Source organism: Xiphophorus hellerii, chromosome 4 (assembly GCF_003331165.1).
Source record: "Xiphophorus hellerii strain 12219 chromosome 4, Xiphophorus_hellerii-4.1, whole genome shotgun sequence".
Lineage (NCBI taxonomy): Eukaryota > Metazoa > Chordata > Actinopteri > Cyprinodontiformes > Poeciliidae > Xiphophorus > Xiphophorus hellerii.
Window position 1 is genome coordinate 2,932,949 of NC_045675.1, and position 16,161 is coordinate 2,949,109.

General features: G+C 37.3%; 1 protein-coding gene across 6 annotated transcripts; it reads right to left on the reverse strand.

Annotated features, from left to right (window-relative positions):
• Positions 1–2,001: 2,001 nt before the first annotated feature.
• Positions 2,002–14,809, reverse strand: LOC116718264 (NLR family CARD domain-containing protein 3-like). 6 transcript variants are annotated; one of them, XM_032560036.1, is made up of 13 exons: positions 14,601–14,809; positions 14,426–14,503; positions 14,217–14,327; positions 13,374–13,487; positions 12,819–12,926; positions 12,429–12,554; positions 11,538–11,619; positions 9,240–9,453; positions 7,298–9,077; positions 7,042–7,215; positions 4,403–4,576; positions 4,231–4,277; positions 2,002–3,165 (listed from the first exon to the last, which is right to left on the reverse strand). In XM_032560036.1, exons 2-13 carry the CDS (start codon positions 14,494–14,496, stop codon positions 2,597–2,599), a joined length of 3,570 nt encoding a protein of 1,189 aa, XP_032415927.1. In that variant the 5' UTR covers positions 14,497–14,503; positions 14,601–14,809; the 3' UTR covers positions 2,002–2,596. The 6 variants fall into 6 exon arrangements, with proteins under 6 accessions (XP_032415927.1, XP_032415926.1, XP_032415928.1 ...); XM_032560035.1 differs by having other exon boundaries at positions 14,426–14,515; positions 14,594–14,809; XM_032560037.1 differs by lacking the exon at positions 14,217–14,327.
• Positions 14,810–16,161: the final 1,352 nt, after the last annotated feature.

Below are 16,161 nucleotides of genomic sequence, written 5' to 3' on the forward strand. Positions count from 1 at the left end.
CAAGTGTATTTTTCTGTGCTAAAACAGTCTTTATTCATCATCATCATAATCCATTTGATTGGTAATAAAATGAATTAGGTATTTCACATTTTTTATATCTTTTTATGTTTTATCTGTAATACCTTGATAATACATTGAATGTTAGAGAGTCTCAGCTGCAGGGACATGTCAACATATAAATTAAGTACAACTGGAGACAACAAAAGAGGCAAAGTTATTGCTTGCACATTTAAGCTGCCTCTTATGACCATAGCAGTAAGAGAGAACCCTCACAACACCCAGAAACTCTCCATGGCATTAACTTTCCAATAGGTTTTCTGTGGTTCACTCTATTTCTGAAACATGAGAAGATATGTGCTTTATCCCTATGCAAAGGCCAAAAGTACATATATAAATGTCAGTACAATGCTTTGATTATCCAAGGAAGAGATAATCAAGTAGGGTACTTTCTAGAAAACAAGATTAAACACTGACGAGTTCAATCGGCCTATGATTATCTGGGTAGCTTACTTCTCCAGCTTCTCCAGCAAAATACACAACATTTATTCTGGTTGTATGCTGTGGGCCATAAAACCAATAAAACAAAAAGAACTAGCCTTAAACTAGCTTTTTTTTTTTTTTTTAATTCTGCTGTAATGTGATCCAAACTACAGGATAACCTTTGAATGTCTTTGTGTACTCAGCTGAACAATGTACTGTGATGTTGTCTCCCCAGAAATACCTTCAACTTTTCATAGTAGATATTTTACCATTGTTAAGAGCATCATCACACCGCATTTTCTTTGACTGGTTTCTTTCAAAATCTGCTCTCATATCTTATTTATTTTTAGATACAAAGAAAACATCGTTCTTATATCTGTTATTCTCACACCCACACACACACACACATATATGTGTGTGGGGGGGGGGGGGCATATATATACATGCTGCCATATATATATATAAGGCAGCACATTATCTATCAATCAATCAAATTTTATTTGTATAGCACATTTCAGCAGCAAGGCATTTCAAAGTGCTTTACATGATTACAAACACAGAAACACAATGCAACATAGAATCAATAATCAAAACAAAGCATTAAGTCAAGTTCCATCAATAAATTTGTAATTGATTACATTTCAAATACAATTCTAAACAGGTGGGTTTTTAGTTGAGATTTAAAGGAAGTCAGTGTTTCAGCTGTTTTACAGTTTTCTGGAAGTTTGTTCCAAATTTGTGGTGCATAGATGCTAAAAGCTGCTTCTCCTCATTTGGTTCTGGTTCTGGGAATGCAGAGCAGACCAGAACCTGAGAGGTCTGGAAGGTTGATACAATAAAAGCAGATCTTTGATGTATTGTGGTGCTAAGCCGTTCAGTGATTTATAAACTAACAACAGTATTTTAAAGTCTATTCTTTGAGCTACAGGGAGCCAGTGGAGGGACTTTAGAACTGGTGTTATGTGCTCCATCTTCCTGGTTTTAGTGAGAACGCGAGCAGCAGCATTCTGGATCAGCTGCAGCTGTTTGATTGATTTGTTGGACAGACCTGTGAAGACGCTGTTGCAATAATCAATACGACTGAAGATGAACGCATGGATGAGTTTCTCTAGATCTGGCTGAGACATTAGTCCTTTAATCCTGGAAATGTTCTTCAGGTGATAGAAGGCCGACTTTGTAACTGTCTTTATGTGGCTCTGGAGGTTCAGGTCAGAGTCCATTACTACTCCCAGGTTTCGGGCTGATCGCTGGTTTTCAGTTGTAATAGCTGAAGCTGTGCATTGACTCTAAATCTATAACTCTAGATCTATAACTCTAGATCGTTCCTCTTTAGGTCCAAAAATAATAACTTCAGTTTTGTTTCTGTTCAGCTGGAGAAAGTTTTGGCACATCCACACATTTATATATATATATATATATATATATATATATATATATATATATATATATATATATATATATATATATATATATTTACAGTATATATACTGTACATATATATATACTGTATATATTTTTTTTTTATATTTCTTTTTTATTATTCAAACTCTGGTCCTTGCACAGGTCTTCAAGTCATGGCTCATGTTTTCATCAACCTGGCCTGTTATTAGGTTTTTATGCTTATCTTGTATATCAAATGGTTCATCATGTTCATATATTGCGGCCATTATGTCATCATAGATGGAGCTAAGTAGCTTCTTTGGGCAAATGTTGTTCATATGTATTATTATAATACGCCAAGAAGTCATCTTCACTGTACGCTGACTAATGTAATTTTACACTGGTCTTTCCAGGTATATGGTCTGACACACACTACAGTCTGACACACTTTACAGTCCTGTTTTATAATGCAGTGGTTTCACTAATATGTTCTATGCCAATCTTCACTAGATATGTGCAGCTGTATTTGAGCAGTAATACTTTGATTGACAGGGTAAGATTGTTTGAGAGGTTGCCAAAGCAAGAATTGTACATTTGGGGCACATTTAGAAGCAAGCACAATCAATGGGAACAGCAGTTCATTTGAGTGTACTGACTCTCTAGAATCAGTAGTCTGATTGTCTGTCTGTCTTTCTGTCACATTGGAAACCATTCTTCTCCAAAGGATCAGGCCTCATTATTCAACTTGAATCAGGGAAACTGAAGAGGATTCATCCTCAAGCTCCTGGGTTTGTTCAAACCCAAATGCAGCATAGAGTGGTTCAGTGAATGTTGTCTCAAACGTATGAAGGTGAATCTTTTTTATGGAGGAAACTATGCCAAGAAGTGAGTAAAAGGACACAGTGCCTGCAGACCAGTCCAAATACACTCCCAGCCTGTTGGAGTTGGTCTTTTCGAGCGGTTTTATTTCTGTTGGTGTGTTGTTGTGCCAGGCAGTGAAACTCTGAGGACTGCATGAAAGAGCCCAGGACTGATCGTTCCCACCAATGCAGCACTCGTCATCCTCCCCCTTCCTCCTGATTCCTTTGTATGACAGTCCTATTCTGACTGTCCTTCTCCATTGGACCTCCCAGTAGCAGCGACCAGTCAGACCATCAGTGCACAGCACCTGCTTCCAGGTGTCAAACCTCTCTGGATGGTCGGGGTACGGCTGCTCCTCTTTCACAGCCTTCACATGTTTGTTGTCCAGTAACAGCACCAGATTTCTGTTTGCTGTGTTGGGATCCAGTAACTGCTCAAGGAAGACTGATGAACGACAAAAGACTGGAGTCAATACGCATTTTTCATTTCATAAATCCATATTTGTCTCATTATTTCATTTTGGCTTTATATAGAAGAGTTTGTATTGTCTACCTTAATTACTTATTTAGAGGTTCAAAGATAATGTTTTGTAATCATATTAATCTCTTTTTTCTCAAATGTCTTAGCCAATAACTTCAGGTTCTCTGTGTGCTTTCTCCATGGAGGGCAGAATTGATAGACATTTTAAAAGACTCTTTTCTTACCAGAGTCATTGAACACTTGACAAGATTTCTGCCCTGATCTATGCTGCACCAAGTCGTTCCAAAATCATACATAAAGCCAGCAATTCTCTGGACATGATAGTTTTTCAAAATCAAGCCAGTAGGACAGAATGAAAGGACCTTTGATGTGGAGCTCAGCAAGTTTGATGAACATATTTCTACATAAAATGAATTTCAGAAAACTTGTTTAACACAAATTTAGCAAATTAGCGGCATCTGGTTTCAGTTTTATTGTCAATGTCACTGTTGGAAAGGCAGTTAATTAGAGCACTGAGAGATATTTAGTTTGCATTGAATGTCTCATTTACTGTGTTAAGGTGTCAAGAGACTTCTGGTGGCCAACATTGGTAAGTGCGCTGTTAAGTTAAAACAGGTTAAGCAAGATAAGCAGCTCTAATTGTGTGCCAACATTGACAACACGTAAGTTTAACATAATAAGAGCTGCATAGACAATTGTGTGTTTTGTCACTGTAGATGCGCCACGTTTAGCTCAGGTTTGATATTATTGGTTGGTTGTTCTGTAATATTTGAGGTTGTTTATGGCAGGAGCTACATGCTAATGCTAACCACACTGTGGTAATGTTTGCTGTGTAATCTCTGCTAACCATAGAAGTTATGAGCACCTGATTGTTCAACAAAACATAAAGACTAAATTAGGCTGTCTTTATAACCTTTTAGGAGGTTTCTCTTAATGTCACTGAATCAATACAATTTGAATTGCTGTAAATAAACTGAACTGAAATGGAATGGAATATAGAAAGTAGGACACTAGAAAGGTTTTACTTACACCTTTGGGGTGATGGATTCAGGCGGTGTTTTCCACAATGATCTGCCCTGTATAAGAAAGAGGAAATTTAAAGATGTTGAACATATTCTGTGAATATGAAGAGTTGAACAGGTACACATAGTAATCTTTCTGTGCTGAAATTATTTATCTGGATGAAAATAATTAAATGTACTTTAGAGTTTTCAGTTTCCAGTTTGGATCCTGCAGCCCAGCGGAAAAAGCATTGAGCCCTGATTCTCCTGGATGGTTGAAGCTCAGGTCAAGCTCTCTCAGATAAGAAGGGTTGGAGGTCAGAGCTGAAGCCAGATAATCACAGCCTTTCTCTGTGACCAGACAGCCTGACAAGCTGTAAATATTCATCAAGACATATTGTTACATCAACAACTTATGAATAAATGTAAAAGTCCAAGTTATAAAAACCATACACTAAAAGAATTTGCCTTAACACATGTTTTTCTTCAGGATGTTCATATGTTGGCACCAGGATACCTTAGGTCGCAGTTTGATGATTGACTTTATTGTCTTTTTTATCTGATTTGTGGCCGAATGTCCCGAACATTTGGGTAAAGTGGTCAACTGACCACTACTTGGTGGTGAGTTGACTAAAATGGTGGGGAAAGATACCAGTCAGAACTGGCAAACCCAAATGTATTGTGAGGGTTTGCTGGTAAACATCTGGCAGAGTTTCCTGTTGGATTGTACGACAGCTCCAACCTCAGGCACAGCTTTGAACCCATCCTGGAGGAGGCAGGGACAGAGTCAGAGTGGGCAGTTCTGTGCCTCCATTGTCAAGGCGGATAACTGGAGCTGTTTTTGTCCTGGCCGTGGATCACTGGACCAGCTCTACACCCTCAGCAGGGTCCTGGAGGGTGCATTTAAGTTTGCCCAACCACGATGGGTTTTGTGGACTTGGAGAAGGTGTTCATCTGTGTTTCTTCAGGAGTCCTTTGATGGTGTACTCTAGGAGTATAAAATATCCGGCTCTTTGATAGGGGCTGGTAGGCTGCTATGTGAGCAATCCCAGAGCTAAGTCTGCATTGTCAGCAGTAAGTCAGGCTCATTTACAGTGAGTTGGACGCCGCCAAGGTTGCCTTTATGAACAGAATTTCTTGGCGGAGCCAAGGTGTTTAGGGAGTTTGTTTTGGTGGCCTCAGGACGACGTCTCCATATTTTGCAGATCATGTAGTCGTATTGGCTTGAGGGCTGTTGTAAATAATTATTTTAGTAATTGAGTAATCTATTGATTATTCTGACAATTAATGGAGTAGTCAAATAAAAAATATATACAAAATTATATTGTTAATACTGCCAGGACAGCAGTGCTAATATTGTCCCACATTTTCATATTTGTGCATCCCTAACAATTACTTTTCTGTAGTTTAAAAAATTAACTAGTAAGAATAATAGCTTGCATATTAAGTTAATCTGGCCAAAATTATACAAAAATCTGAAATTATATTCAGTTTATTAATAAAGCAGCAGGCTCACAAAGACACATAGAAAATTATGTTTATGAATTCATATTCATTCAATTTAATAGATGAACTCTCACTTTGTCCAGCCATTTATAGCTTTTGTGTACATGTACGCAAAGGGATTTGGCACCTTCGTCACACACAGAAAAACACGTCAGCTATGTCCTGGTGTGCTCCGCCATTCCTTTGTCGCGACCAAGATGGTATTGTAATTATTCTCCGATTTGTCTGTAAATCTCTGCTAAGCAATCAACTACAGCAGCCTGCTGTGTTCCATCTATATCTGCTTGAGTCTCCTCTGCACCTGTATGCATACACCCACCTTCTTTGGGTCGAGTCTTTGGGTTTGGGAACAGCTTCTGTCCCAAGTGGAGGAGTTTAAGTATCTTTGGATCTTGTTCACAAATGAGGAAAAAGATGGAATGGGAGATGAACAAGTGGACTAGTACTGCACTTGTAGAAATGCGCACTCTGTGCCAGTCTCTTGTGGTACAGAGAGAGCTGAGCCAAAAGGCGAAGCTCTCAGTTTATTGGTCGATCTATGTTCCTACCCTCATCTATGGTCAGAAGCTTTGGTAGCTTCTGACCATAGACCATGTGGTCAAAATAAGTTTCCTCCATTGGGTGTTTTTTTTTTCTCCGAAGAGTTTTTGCTGTGCTAGTGGCTTGTATTTTTTGTGACAGTAGGCAGACAGGAAAAGGGGGGAAGACATCCGGCAAATGTTGCCGGGACTGGGAGTCGAACCCGCGACATCTGCGTTGAGGACTGAGGCCTCCAAACGTGGGGCGCGCTAACCCCCTGTGCCACCACAGCACCCCCTCCCCCTCCTCCATTGGGTGTTTGGGCTCTATCTTAGAGATAGAGTGGTCAGCTGGTCATCTGGGAGGGGCTCAGACCAGAGTCACTGCTTCTCCACATTGAGAGGAGCCAGTTGAGATGGGCATCTGGTTTGGATCCCTACCTGGTGAGGGGTTCTGGGCATGACCCATGGAGAAGAGACCCAGTGGAAGACCCAGGACTCACTGGAGGGACTATGTTTCTCGCCTGACCTGGGAACGCATTTGGATTCCCCCAAAAGAGCTGACCCAATTGGCAGGGGAGAGGGAAGTCTATGCCCCTCGCTTAGGCTGACTTCAGCCATGACCCAACCCAATAAGCAGAAGATGATGGCCGGACGGATGGATGGATGGATGGACAATAGGCAAACTGGCCTTTCTTCGTCTTAGGAAATGGCCAGCTCTCAGTTGTTTCAGTGGTATTACATTTTCTTATTAAAAATACAAAGAATGGAACAATAATGTTATTGTATATTTCCTCAATCTTCCAAATACTCACCTGAGAACCTTCAGTCTACACTTTGGACTCCTGAGTCCAAAAGAAAGCAAATCTACTCCTTCATCATGCAGGTCATTGTCACTCAGGTCCAACTCACTGAGGCAAGAGTTCTCAGCGGTTAACACTGGCACCAGATGTATACTGCTTCTCTGCGACAGGTTACAGCTACACAGCCTGAAAGATAAGTTCCAAATAATTACTTATTTTCTTTTTCTCTTAAATAGTCAAATTTTCTTGAACTTTGTGTGATACATACAGAGACTTTTTTGATGCTTTCACCACTGGTGCTAGCCACACAAGGGCTTCCTTTGGTTTAGAAAACTTCTTGAAGTCAAAAACATCAAGCACTTTTTGTGAAGACAACAAGACAAAGATCAGTGCTGACCACTGAGAAGAGGTGAGCTCTTTTTCAAGGACTTCTCCACTCAGGTACAGCCGTATCTCCTCCTCTAGAGAGTGGTCATTCAGTTCATTCAGCCAGTGAAACATCCGGATGCTTTTCTCAACTGAAGGACAATCCCTGATATTTTTTTTGATGTGTTGGACAAGCGTTTTTTGAACCTGTGGAGCGTTTTTGGTCTTTTGCAACAAGCCTTGTAGGAGGTCTTGGTTAGTTTTCAGTGAAAGCCCCAAGAGAAAGCGGGTAAACATGTCCAAGTATCCATCTGGACTCTCCAAAGCCTTGTCCACTGCACTCTGGTAAAACTGTTTAAATTTCGATTCAGGTTGCAAAGCACTGCGACTTCTTCTCATCAGATTGTCCCCAGTCTTCATGAACACCAAGAAGACATAAAGTGCAGCCAGAAACTCTTGAATGCTCCGATGGACAAAACAAAACAGCCTTTTCCGGTTCAGTACGCTTTCTTCCTTGAAAGTCTCTGTAAACACTCCTGGGTAAGTCGAAGCAGTGTTTATGTCAATGCCAGACTCTTTTAGGTCCTCTTCATAAAAGAGCAGGTTTCTTTTTTCCAGCTGCTCAAAGGCTAGTTTTCCAATTGCAAGAAAGATTTTCTCAGTCTCTGGATTCCAGATGGCATCAGTTGTCAACACTTTTTTGTGATATTTTTCATTGTCCTGACTGACCTGTACAACCAAGAAATGGATATACAACTCAGTCAGGGTTTTGGGCATCTCAGTTTTCTTATTTTCTTTCAGGACCTGATCCAGAACTGTAGCAGTGATCCAACAGAAAACAGGAATGTGACACATTGTATGGAGGCTTCTTGATGTCTCAATATGAGATATGATCTTATTGGTGTGTTCCTTGTCTTGGAATCTCTTTCTGAAATATTCTTTCTTCCGCTGGTCTGTGAAACCTCTGATTTCTTTCTCACTGTCAACATACTGAATAGGGATCTGATGGACTGCTGCGGGTCGTGTGGTTATCCAGAGACGAGCTGAGGGAAGCAGCTTCCCTCTGATGAGGTTTACGAGTATCGTGTGGACTGAGGAGGGTTCTGTAACATCTATCAGAACCGGAGTGTGGTGGAAGTCCAGAGGAGGTTGAAGTTCATCCAGACCATCAAAAATAAACACAATCTGGAACTCTTCAAAGCTACAGATTCCTGCTTTTCTTATTTCAGGAAAGAACTGATGAATGAGTCCCACTAATGTGATGGTTTGAGATTTCAGCAAGTTGAGCTCTCGGAAGGTGAATGGGAAGATAAACTGTATATTGCGGTTGGTTTTACCTTCAGCCCAGTCCAAAGTGTACTTCTGTGTCAAGAGTGTTTTCCCAATGCCAGCAGCACCTTTGGTCACCAGCGTTCTGATTTGCTCATCTCTTCCAGGTTTAAAAATGTCCTCACAGCTGATGGTTGTTTCCGGATCATCTGGTTTCAAGGATGCTGCTTCAGTTTGTTGAACCTCATGTTCATTGTCGACCTCTCCTGTCTCTTGCTCTGTGACATTAAGCTCAGTGTAGATCTGATTCACAGGTGTCAGTTTTCCTCTCCATGAATTACCTTCAAACAAGTACTGACACCTTTTGGCCAGGCTGGACTTTAATTTCACCTGGCAAATAGCAGCTTGAGTTTCTGAAACAACAGAAAACATACGAGCTTCTTGTGAATACTAAGTAACTACACAAAATGAAAACCATCTGTTCTAAGCTCAGGATTACTTTATTGATCCAGCGGTGAAAGCCAAATCACCATCATGATACATTAATAAACAATAAGAATGTGATAATTTCTCACTATTTTGTAAAGAATCAGCCAGCTGCTTCTCATTCCTTCTCTTCAGGAAGTTCAGGGTGATTTTCAGGAATGCATCTCTGTTGTCACTCCTTTGCTCTTCATTCCCAGCTGTTTCATCATCCACTTTAGGGCAACTTGAGCCCTCTGGACTCAGTATGTTCTTCATTTTCTGCAGTTCAGTTCTTACAAAACTGATAATGTCATCCTCAAGCACCTGGAAAAGCACAAAAATCCTGTGACACCCTGTTTTCAATAAAAACTTTGATAATGTTTGATAGGAACACCTGGGCACCACCTTGCAGAAATGAACAAAGCATGAAACCATAACAGCTACTGGCGTCTACATGCTATGGAAGATGGTGCGGGTGGTGTGACAACTTCAGCAAACACCCAGCCCTGGTCTATTTAAACATGGCTGCTCCTCATACTTGGTGCTTTTCTTTCTCCATAGAAGGCGGCCTGGGTATCATTTTCATCTTAGTTTTCTAATGTTTATTTTCTGAAGCCATACTATACTCCTATTGTTGTCACATTTCATGCAAAATACATCTTTTAAATAAAGAACATTATAAGATGTTCAAAACTGTGTGTGTTGGCTGCTTGAGGTCTGAGGAGGATGAATCCTTCATGCTATGATCTCAGCATCTCTAGACGGGTCATAAAACTGGTTTTTTCTCTCCATAGTAGCTATGCCTGGTCTGGCATTCTGCTTGGCTGTGACACCATCCTGGACAGAGTCATTGGCTAAGATAATACTGCCAACAACTGAACATTTTCCATTTCTGGCTGTTCATTTTTTACTTTTCATTAAGATAGAAAGGACTCCTTCATCGGTTCTTCTGTTTGTTTTCTTTTGTGTGGATCTGCTCTGTCTTCTCAAAGAACCAATCGGTCGTGACAAATGACCATTGTACTGAACCAGGTTCTGGTTACCAGGGTCTGGTTCTGCAGGAGATCTCTTCCTGTTAAAAGAGTTTTTCCTCCCCAGTGTTTTTCCTCTCCAATGTTGCTACATGCATGCTCAGAATGAATGATTGATGTAAAGTGGATGACACAACTCAAGCAATTGTCTACTGTTGCCGAATGCTCGTCCAGGATCAGTGAATGCTACAAGTCAATGACTCGATGCAATGTTCTGGGTTTCCTTAGAAGGCTTTTTAAACTAATTTGAATAATGAAACAAAGTTGATGCACTGTTTCATAGCTAGGATTAATTGTAATGTATGTATGATTTAACTGAAATGAAGTGACTCGAAGTGACGTTTGTTGTGAATTGGCGCTACATAATAAACTGAATTTAAATGAATTTAACTTAATTGGGTTTAAATTTACACATTTATGCTGCATCCACACCAATTGCAAATAATTTGATGATTCTCCAATGTTATGTGGGTTAATTCTTTATTTTGGCTCAACTGAAGTTAATTTAAGTTAAAAAAAAAAACACTAATTGACTATAGGAATCAGTTTGTCGTCTACTTTTTAAGTATTCTTGAGCAGGGCTGTGACACTGTGAGCATTTGATATTATTCCTTAATTAATATAATATTAATTATTATAATTAATATTATTTATATTAATTATAAATAATAATTAATATTATTTAATATGATATTAATATTAAATAGATATTTAAATATTCTCTTTTTAAAATATTTTTTGGCCCTGGTGATTTTTATCTACTGATAGCTTTACAGGAAGAAGGGCAGAGAAAGATGGACAAGACATGCAGTAAATGGCCAGAGGGCTGGGAATTGAACCCAGATGCACATGATGCACCCGCTTTACTGATGAGCCACCTGGTACCTGGCTTCATATAAAATGAACACGTACAGAGTGAGAAGCTTTTTACTGAGTCAATTGAAATGTTTTATTTCATGACCAAAGACTGACTGAACTCTGTTTCCTACTTTTCACCTGTTTTCTTTGGTTATTGACTGATTATGACCAACAGCTCATTATCAGTTAAACACCTCCCTTTCCTACACTGTCGTTGTTGTTATTGTATTGACTGAAACTAAAATTAGGTCATCTACAAGCTGCGTCTGCCAGTAAACCCCAACAATGTGAACAAACAGGTTTTAAGTCTTTAAAAGCTTGGGACTTTCCTGATGTGAACCAACTCTTTAAGGATTATTTCCTTTAATTGAAATATAAAAAGTTAGACCAGTTGAGAAAGTTTATTTTGCTGCTCTGTAGACCATCCACAGTTTGTCCTGAACTCAACTGAAGCTAAGCTAAAAGAAAACCAAAGACAAAATGTGTGTAAGTTCTGAAGAAATAAAGCTGGACTTATACCATGAAAACAGAATCCAGGTGTTCTTTAGGGTCTCTAAAAGCCTCTGATCTCTGGTTAGAGAAAGTCGATAGTCGAGCCAACCTGAGAGAAATGAAGAAAGGCCACAGCAGATTACAGTCAAACTTTATTTCACTGCAATCGCATTCACTGTGATACAGCTTGGTGTTACCAAGGCAGTTATCTATTTGTTTTGAAGCCTTTTTCAGCTAAAATCAGTTTCCATGCATTAAACTAATATGAAAATCTTTGCTGTTGATTAAAATATTTATTTTGCTCATTTCCATTTTACTTGTTTATAAACAGATATAAGAACATTAGTTTAACTAATAATAATTTGGTAAGATTGTAAATATTTTTATTACAGTGCCTAATTTATTATTCACCTACTTCAAAATGTCCTTTATTTCTCTTTGTTACCTGCTACAAGAGTTCACTGCAGTGCAGGTTGTCTTCAGCTCAAATAAAATGTGACTTTATATTCAACAATGAGGAAATTTACCATTTTAAAGATCTTGATTCTTAAAACAAGGTGAACAGAGAGAGGACCTCTATGAAGCAGAACTATAAAGTATATCTAAAAAAGCTTAAACTATTGAATCTTCTCATTGTTTTGGTTCATCTATGAATAGTTTTTATAAAAAGCTACAAGTCTGGTTTTCATTTGTTATATTTTATTTATTCTCAGAAACTACTCTGACATTCCTTTTTTTTAGCTAATTCTGATTCAAGAGCAGCCATGACATTTCATATTTGTTGCCATGGCATCCTTATGTTGTACTTTCAGTCCTTATTATACACAACATAAACATTCATTAAAGTTTTTGTTTATGTAATGAATTTGTGTTATAATCCCAATTTAAAAGGCATTAATATTTGTGATAAAGTCTTACATTTCAAGAAGAGAGGGGCGTCGTCTCTTGGGTTCAGTTGATTCATCTTTAGATTGCTCAGTACTCCCAGCAAACATGGACACACAAGTTGGTTGAGGTGGTTCTGGTGTCTCCAGATCCATTTGGCTTCAAAACAATATTAAGATTTATTAGTTATATTTAAAAGTTAAAGGTAGTTCAAATCTATGTCACACATAAATTTGAAATGCATTATTTTAACTGCTGGTAAAAGTCCACAGCTGCTACATTTTCCTCACAAAGGTTGACTTTGATAAATCTGGTTTCTGCAAAAACATTTGGTGTCAACATAACATAAAATTTAAATATTCAAAAATAGTTTCAATTAATACTTGTTCCACAACTTAAATATCCTCTAATAAATTGTCTCACTTTTTATTTCCAGCGGGTTCTCTTTCCTTGAATTCAATTGGTTCGTCTTTGCTTTGCATGGACACACGGTTTTCCTGGGAAGATCCTGGTCCGTCCTGCTTCATTTGGCTTAAAACAGAGTCCACATCAAATTTAGCTTTTAAAATTTTTTGCTTTCATGTAAAATATGTTTTTAATCAATTATTTCAGAGTATTCTTTGGTAAATTCTTAGATTTTGTTATAAGAGGAGATCAGATGATTTTGGTCTCTTCTGATCCCTTTGAATTCAACTCAATATTAAGATTTATTAATAACTAAAGGCAGTTCAAATTTATTTCACAAATGAATTCAAAATTCATTGTTTTAACTGCTGGTCAAAGTTCATAGTAACAACATGGTCCTCACACAGGTTGATTTAGATAAAGATGGTCTTTATACATGCAACCATTTAGATTGTATGTATTGTATTATAGACCATATAAAAGCTGAATATTCATATAATTTTGATACTTGTTCCGCAAAGAAAATGTCAGATGCATAACACTTAAAACGTTTCCTTTAAAAATTAGTCTCACGTTTTATTTTCAGTGGGTCCTTTATTGAATTCAACTGGTTCGTCTTTAGACCAGTGATTTTCCATAGACTCAGGTTTTCCCTGGGAAGATTCTTGTCGGTCCTGCTTCATTTGGCTTCAAGACAAAGTGTACATCAAAATGAGCTATTACATTTTTTTGTTTGAATTTAAATTGTGTTTTAAATTCAAACATATTTAATCAATTATTTCTGAGTATGGTTCTGTAAAGTCTTATATTTTATTATCAGACAAGAGGTGATCAAGTGATTCTTGTCTATTCTGAGCCTTTTGGATTCAACCCAATGTGAAGATCTACTGGTTTTGTTTCAAAACTAAAGGTAGTTGAAATTTATTCACCAAGGTCAAAATTTACCAATTTAACTGCAGGTCAAAGTTCATAGCAACTACGTGGACGTCTACACACAGGTTGACATCGATAAATCTGTTCTCTGGAAAGCCATTTGGCGTCAACACAAACTAATAATCACAAGCCATTTAAATTAAAACTTGTTCCACAAATAAAATGTCAAATGATTGACTACCACTTAAAAATATATATTTTCAGAGGAACCTCCTTCCTTGAACTCAATTAGCTCAACTTTAGGCCGGTAAAGTTTTTGTTTTAATGTAAAAAAAAATTTAAATCAATATTCTTCTGAGTATAGGACAGTAAAATCTTAAGAGGTGATCAGGTGATTCTGGTCTCTGCTGGTCCATTTGGCTTTGACACGACATAACATAAAACTGGTCACATGAAAGTTTTAGTTTTGAGTTTAACCTTTTTGACAAACCAGTGCACTTTCTACTAGCTGAGTAAAATCTTATAACAGTTAAGAAATCTTACATTTGACTTTCAGATGAGACGTTGCTGAAATCAACTGGTTCAATTTTAGACCTTTCAGTCGCCTTGGACACACAGTTTAAATCAGTTAACTCTGGTCTTTCTTCTATTTGGCTTCAGTGCAAAATGAACAGATAACATTTATGTTAGATCAGAACTAATAGCTGAAGAATCATCAGTAAAAGACAAAATTCATATTCTTATATTCTTACCTGTAATCTGTAGCCTGTTTGTTCATTTGTGCAGACACAGCAGCTTTAGGGGAAGAATTGTTTTCCTCCATTTCACACCTTTGGAAATATCAGATAGAATGATTTGTCATTGTAAAAATTAAAATAAATACATTACAACTAAATACAAACAGTTTAAACAGTTAAGGATTCCTACCTGTAAAGGCTTAATCCGCGTCAGAACGATAACCAGTAAAACACACCATCATTTTCCAGAACAGTGTGTGAGTCTGATTTCCTTGTCACTCTGGTTAAACCAGTCAGTCACAGGGATTTTTACCTGTTTGTGTCTCATGACAGGAAGCATTGTCAACGTAATTTGAACACTGCCACTTACTGACTGGAACATAACCAGTTACCAGTTAATGGTAGGTTTGAGCACTGGTTGTTCCTGGTTCCTTTTTGAACTTGCTAACAATTCTTCTCCATCTGATGGTGATAATTTGGGTCAAAGTTGACCCAACAGAGTGTTTTAACAGTGCAATGAATCAAACACTTATTAAAGCTGGCTTTGGGATAGATAAATCAAGAAAACATTAAACCAACCTTGTTCTTATAAAAAATATTTTACTTTGCTTAAAAACATTGTGACAAGAAACATTCATTCAGACACAAAGATGAGTGATCAAATATTCAGCGATCAAGTTGAAACTTGCTAATTAACATTTATTCAACTATCAGTGGGGACTTATACAGACATATTTAATAAATTAGAATGTCATTGAAAAGTTTATTTATTTTAGTAACTCAGGTTACTGAAACATTATATAGGATGTCAATCCTTTATTTCTATTAATTATGATGATCTTCTGCTTACAGCTGATGGAAACAAAACATTTAAGATTAGAATATTACATCAGACTAATAACAAAACAGTATATGAGACGTAAAAGAAATAATTATATAAATATATACATTTTATATAAATCAGGGCTTACACAGAAGTTGTGTTGTATAAAATCATTCTGCCATGCACAAATGATGGTTCAAATAAATCAACTAAAGTACAAAATTAATGTGACATTTATTCCCATGATGAGTGCATTTAAATTTCTACCAGAACTTTTCCAGATCACAGTGAAAGCGGAGAATTCATGGAAATATTGATCTTGAAGAGAGAGTTATTTCACCTGATGATTTTGTCTTTATGTTTTAGCTGTAAAACATACAGCTAAAACATAAACATACTGTGGTCATTTTATTACATTCATTGCCACTTCCTTGTGATTTTTGTCTAAAGATTGACGGCTAAATGCTTCTTCACATTTACATTCTTACTTTTATTAATTATTAGATAATGAATACACCAATCTGCTTTGTTTCAATAAGTTTCAGCATTATAGCCCCACTATCACTATCTAGGGTCTGACTATTCATACATCATATATTTGCATCTTCTGTACTGAATGCGTATACATAATGCAGTATGTAAATTCATGATTCATTTATTATGACATAAGCTAAAAACTGCTGTTGAGAGTCTAAAAAAATGGTTAATGGCTTCAGTAGGATCATCAACATGAGACTGGGGCAATTTTGATTTTGAGATACTAAGTAGGTTTTAACAAATTCTGTGAATAGTTTGAAATCTCTATTGATTATATGTTTTTATGATCATTCTTTGTTTTATTTACACTTTAATTTTCCAATCATGTTCAAAATAAACAATAAACTAAACTAAATACTGTTCATTTGGCCAGCACATACTACTAGAAAAC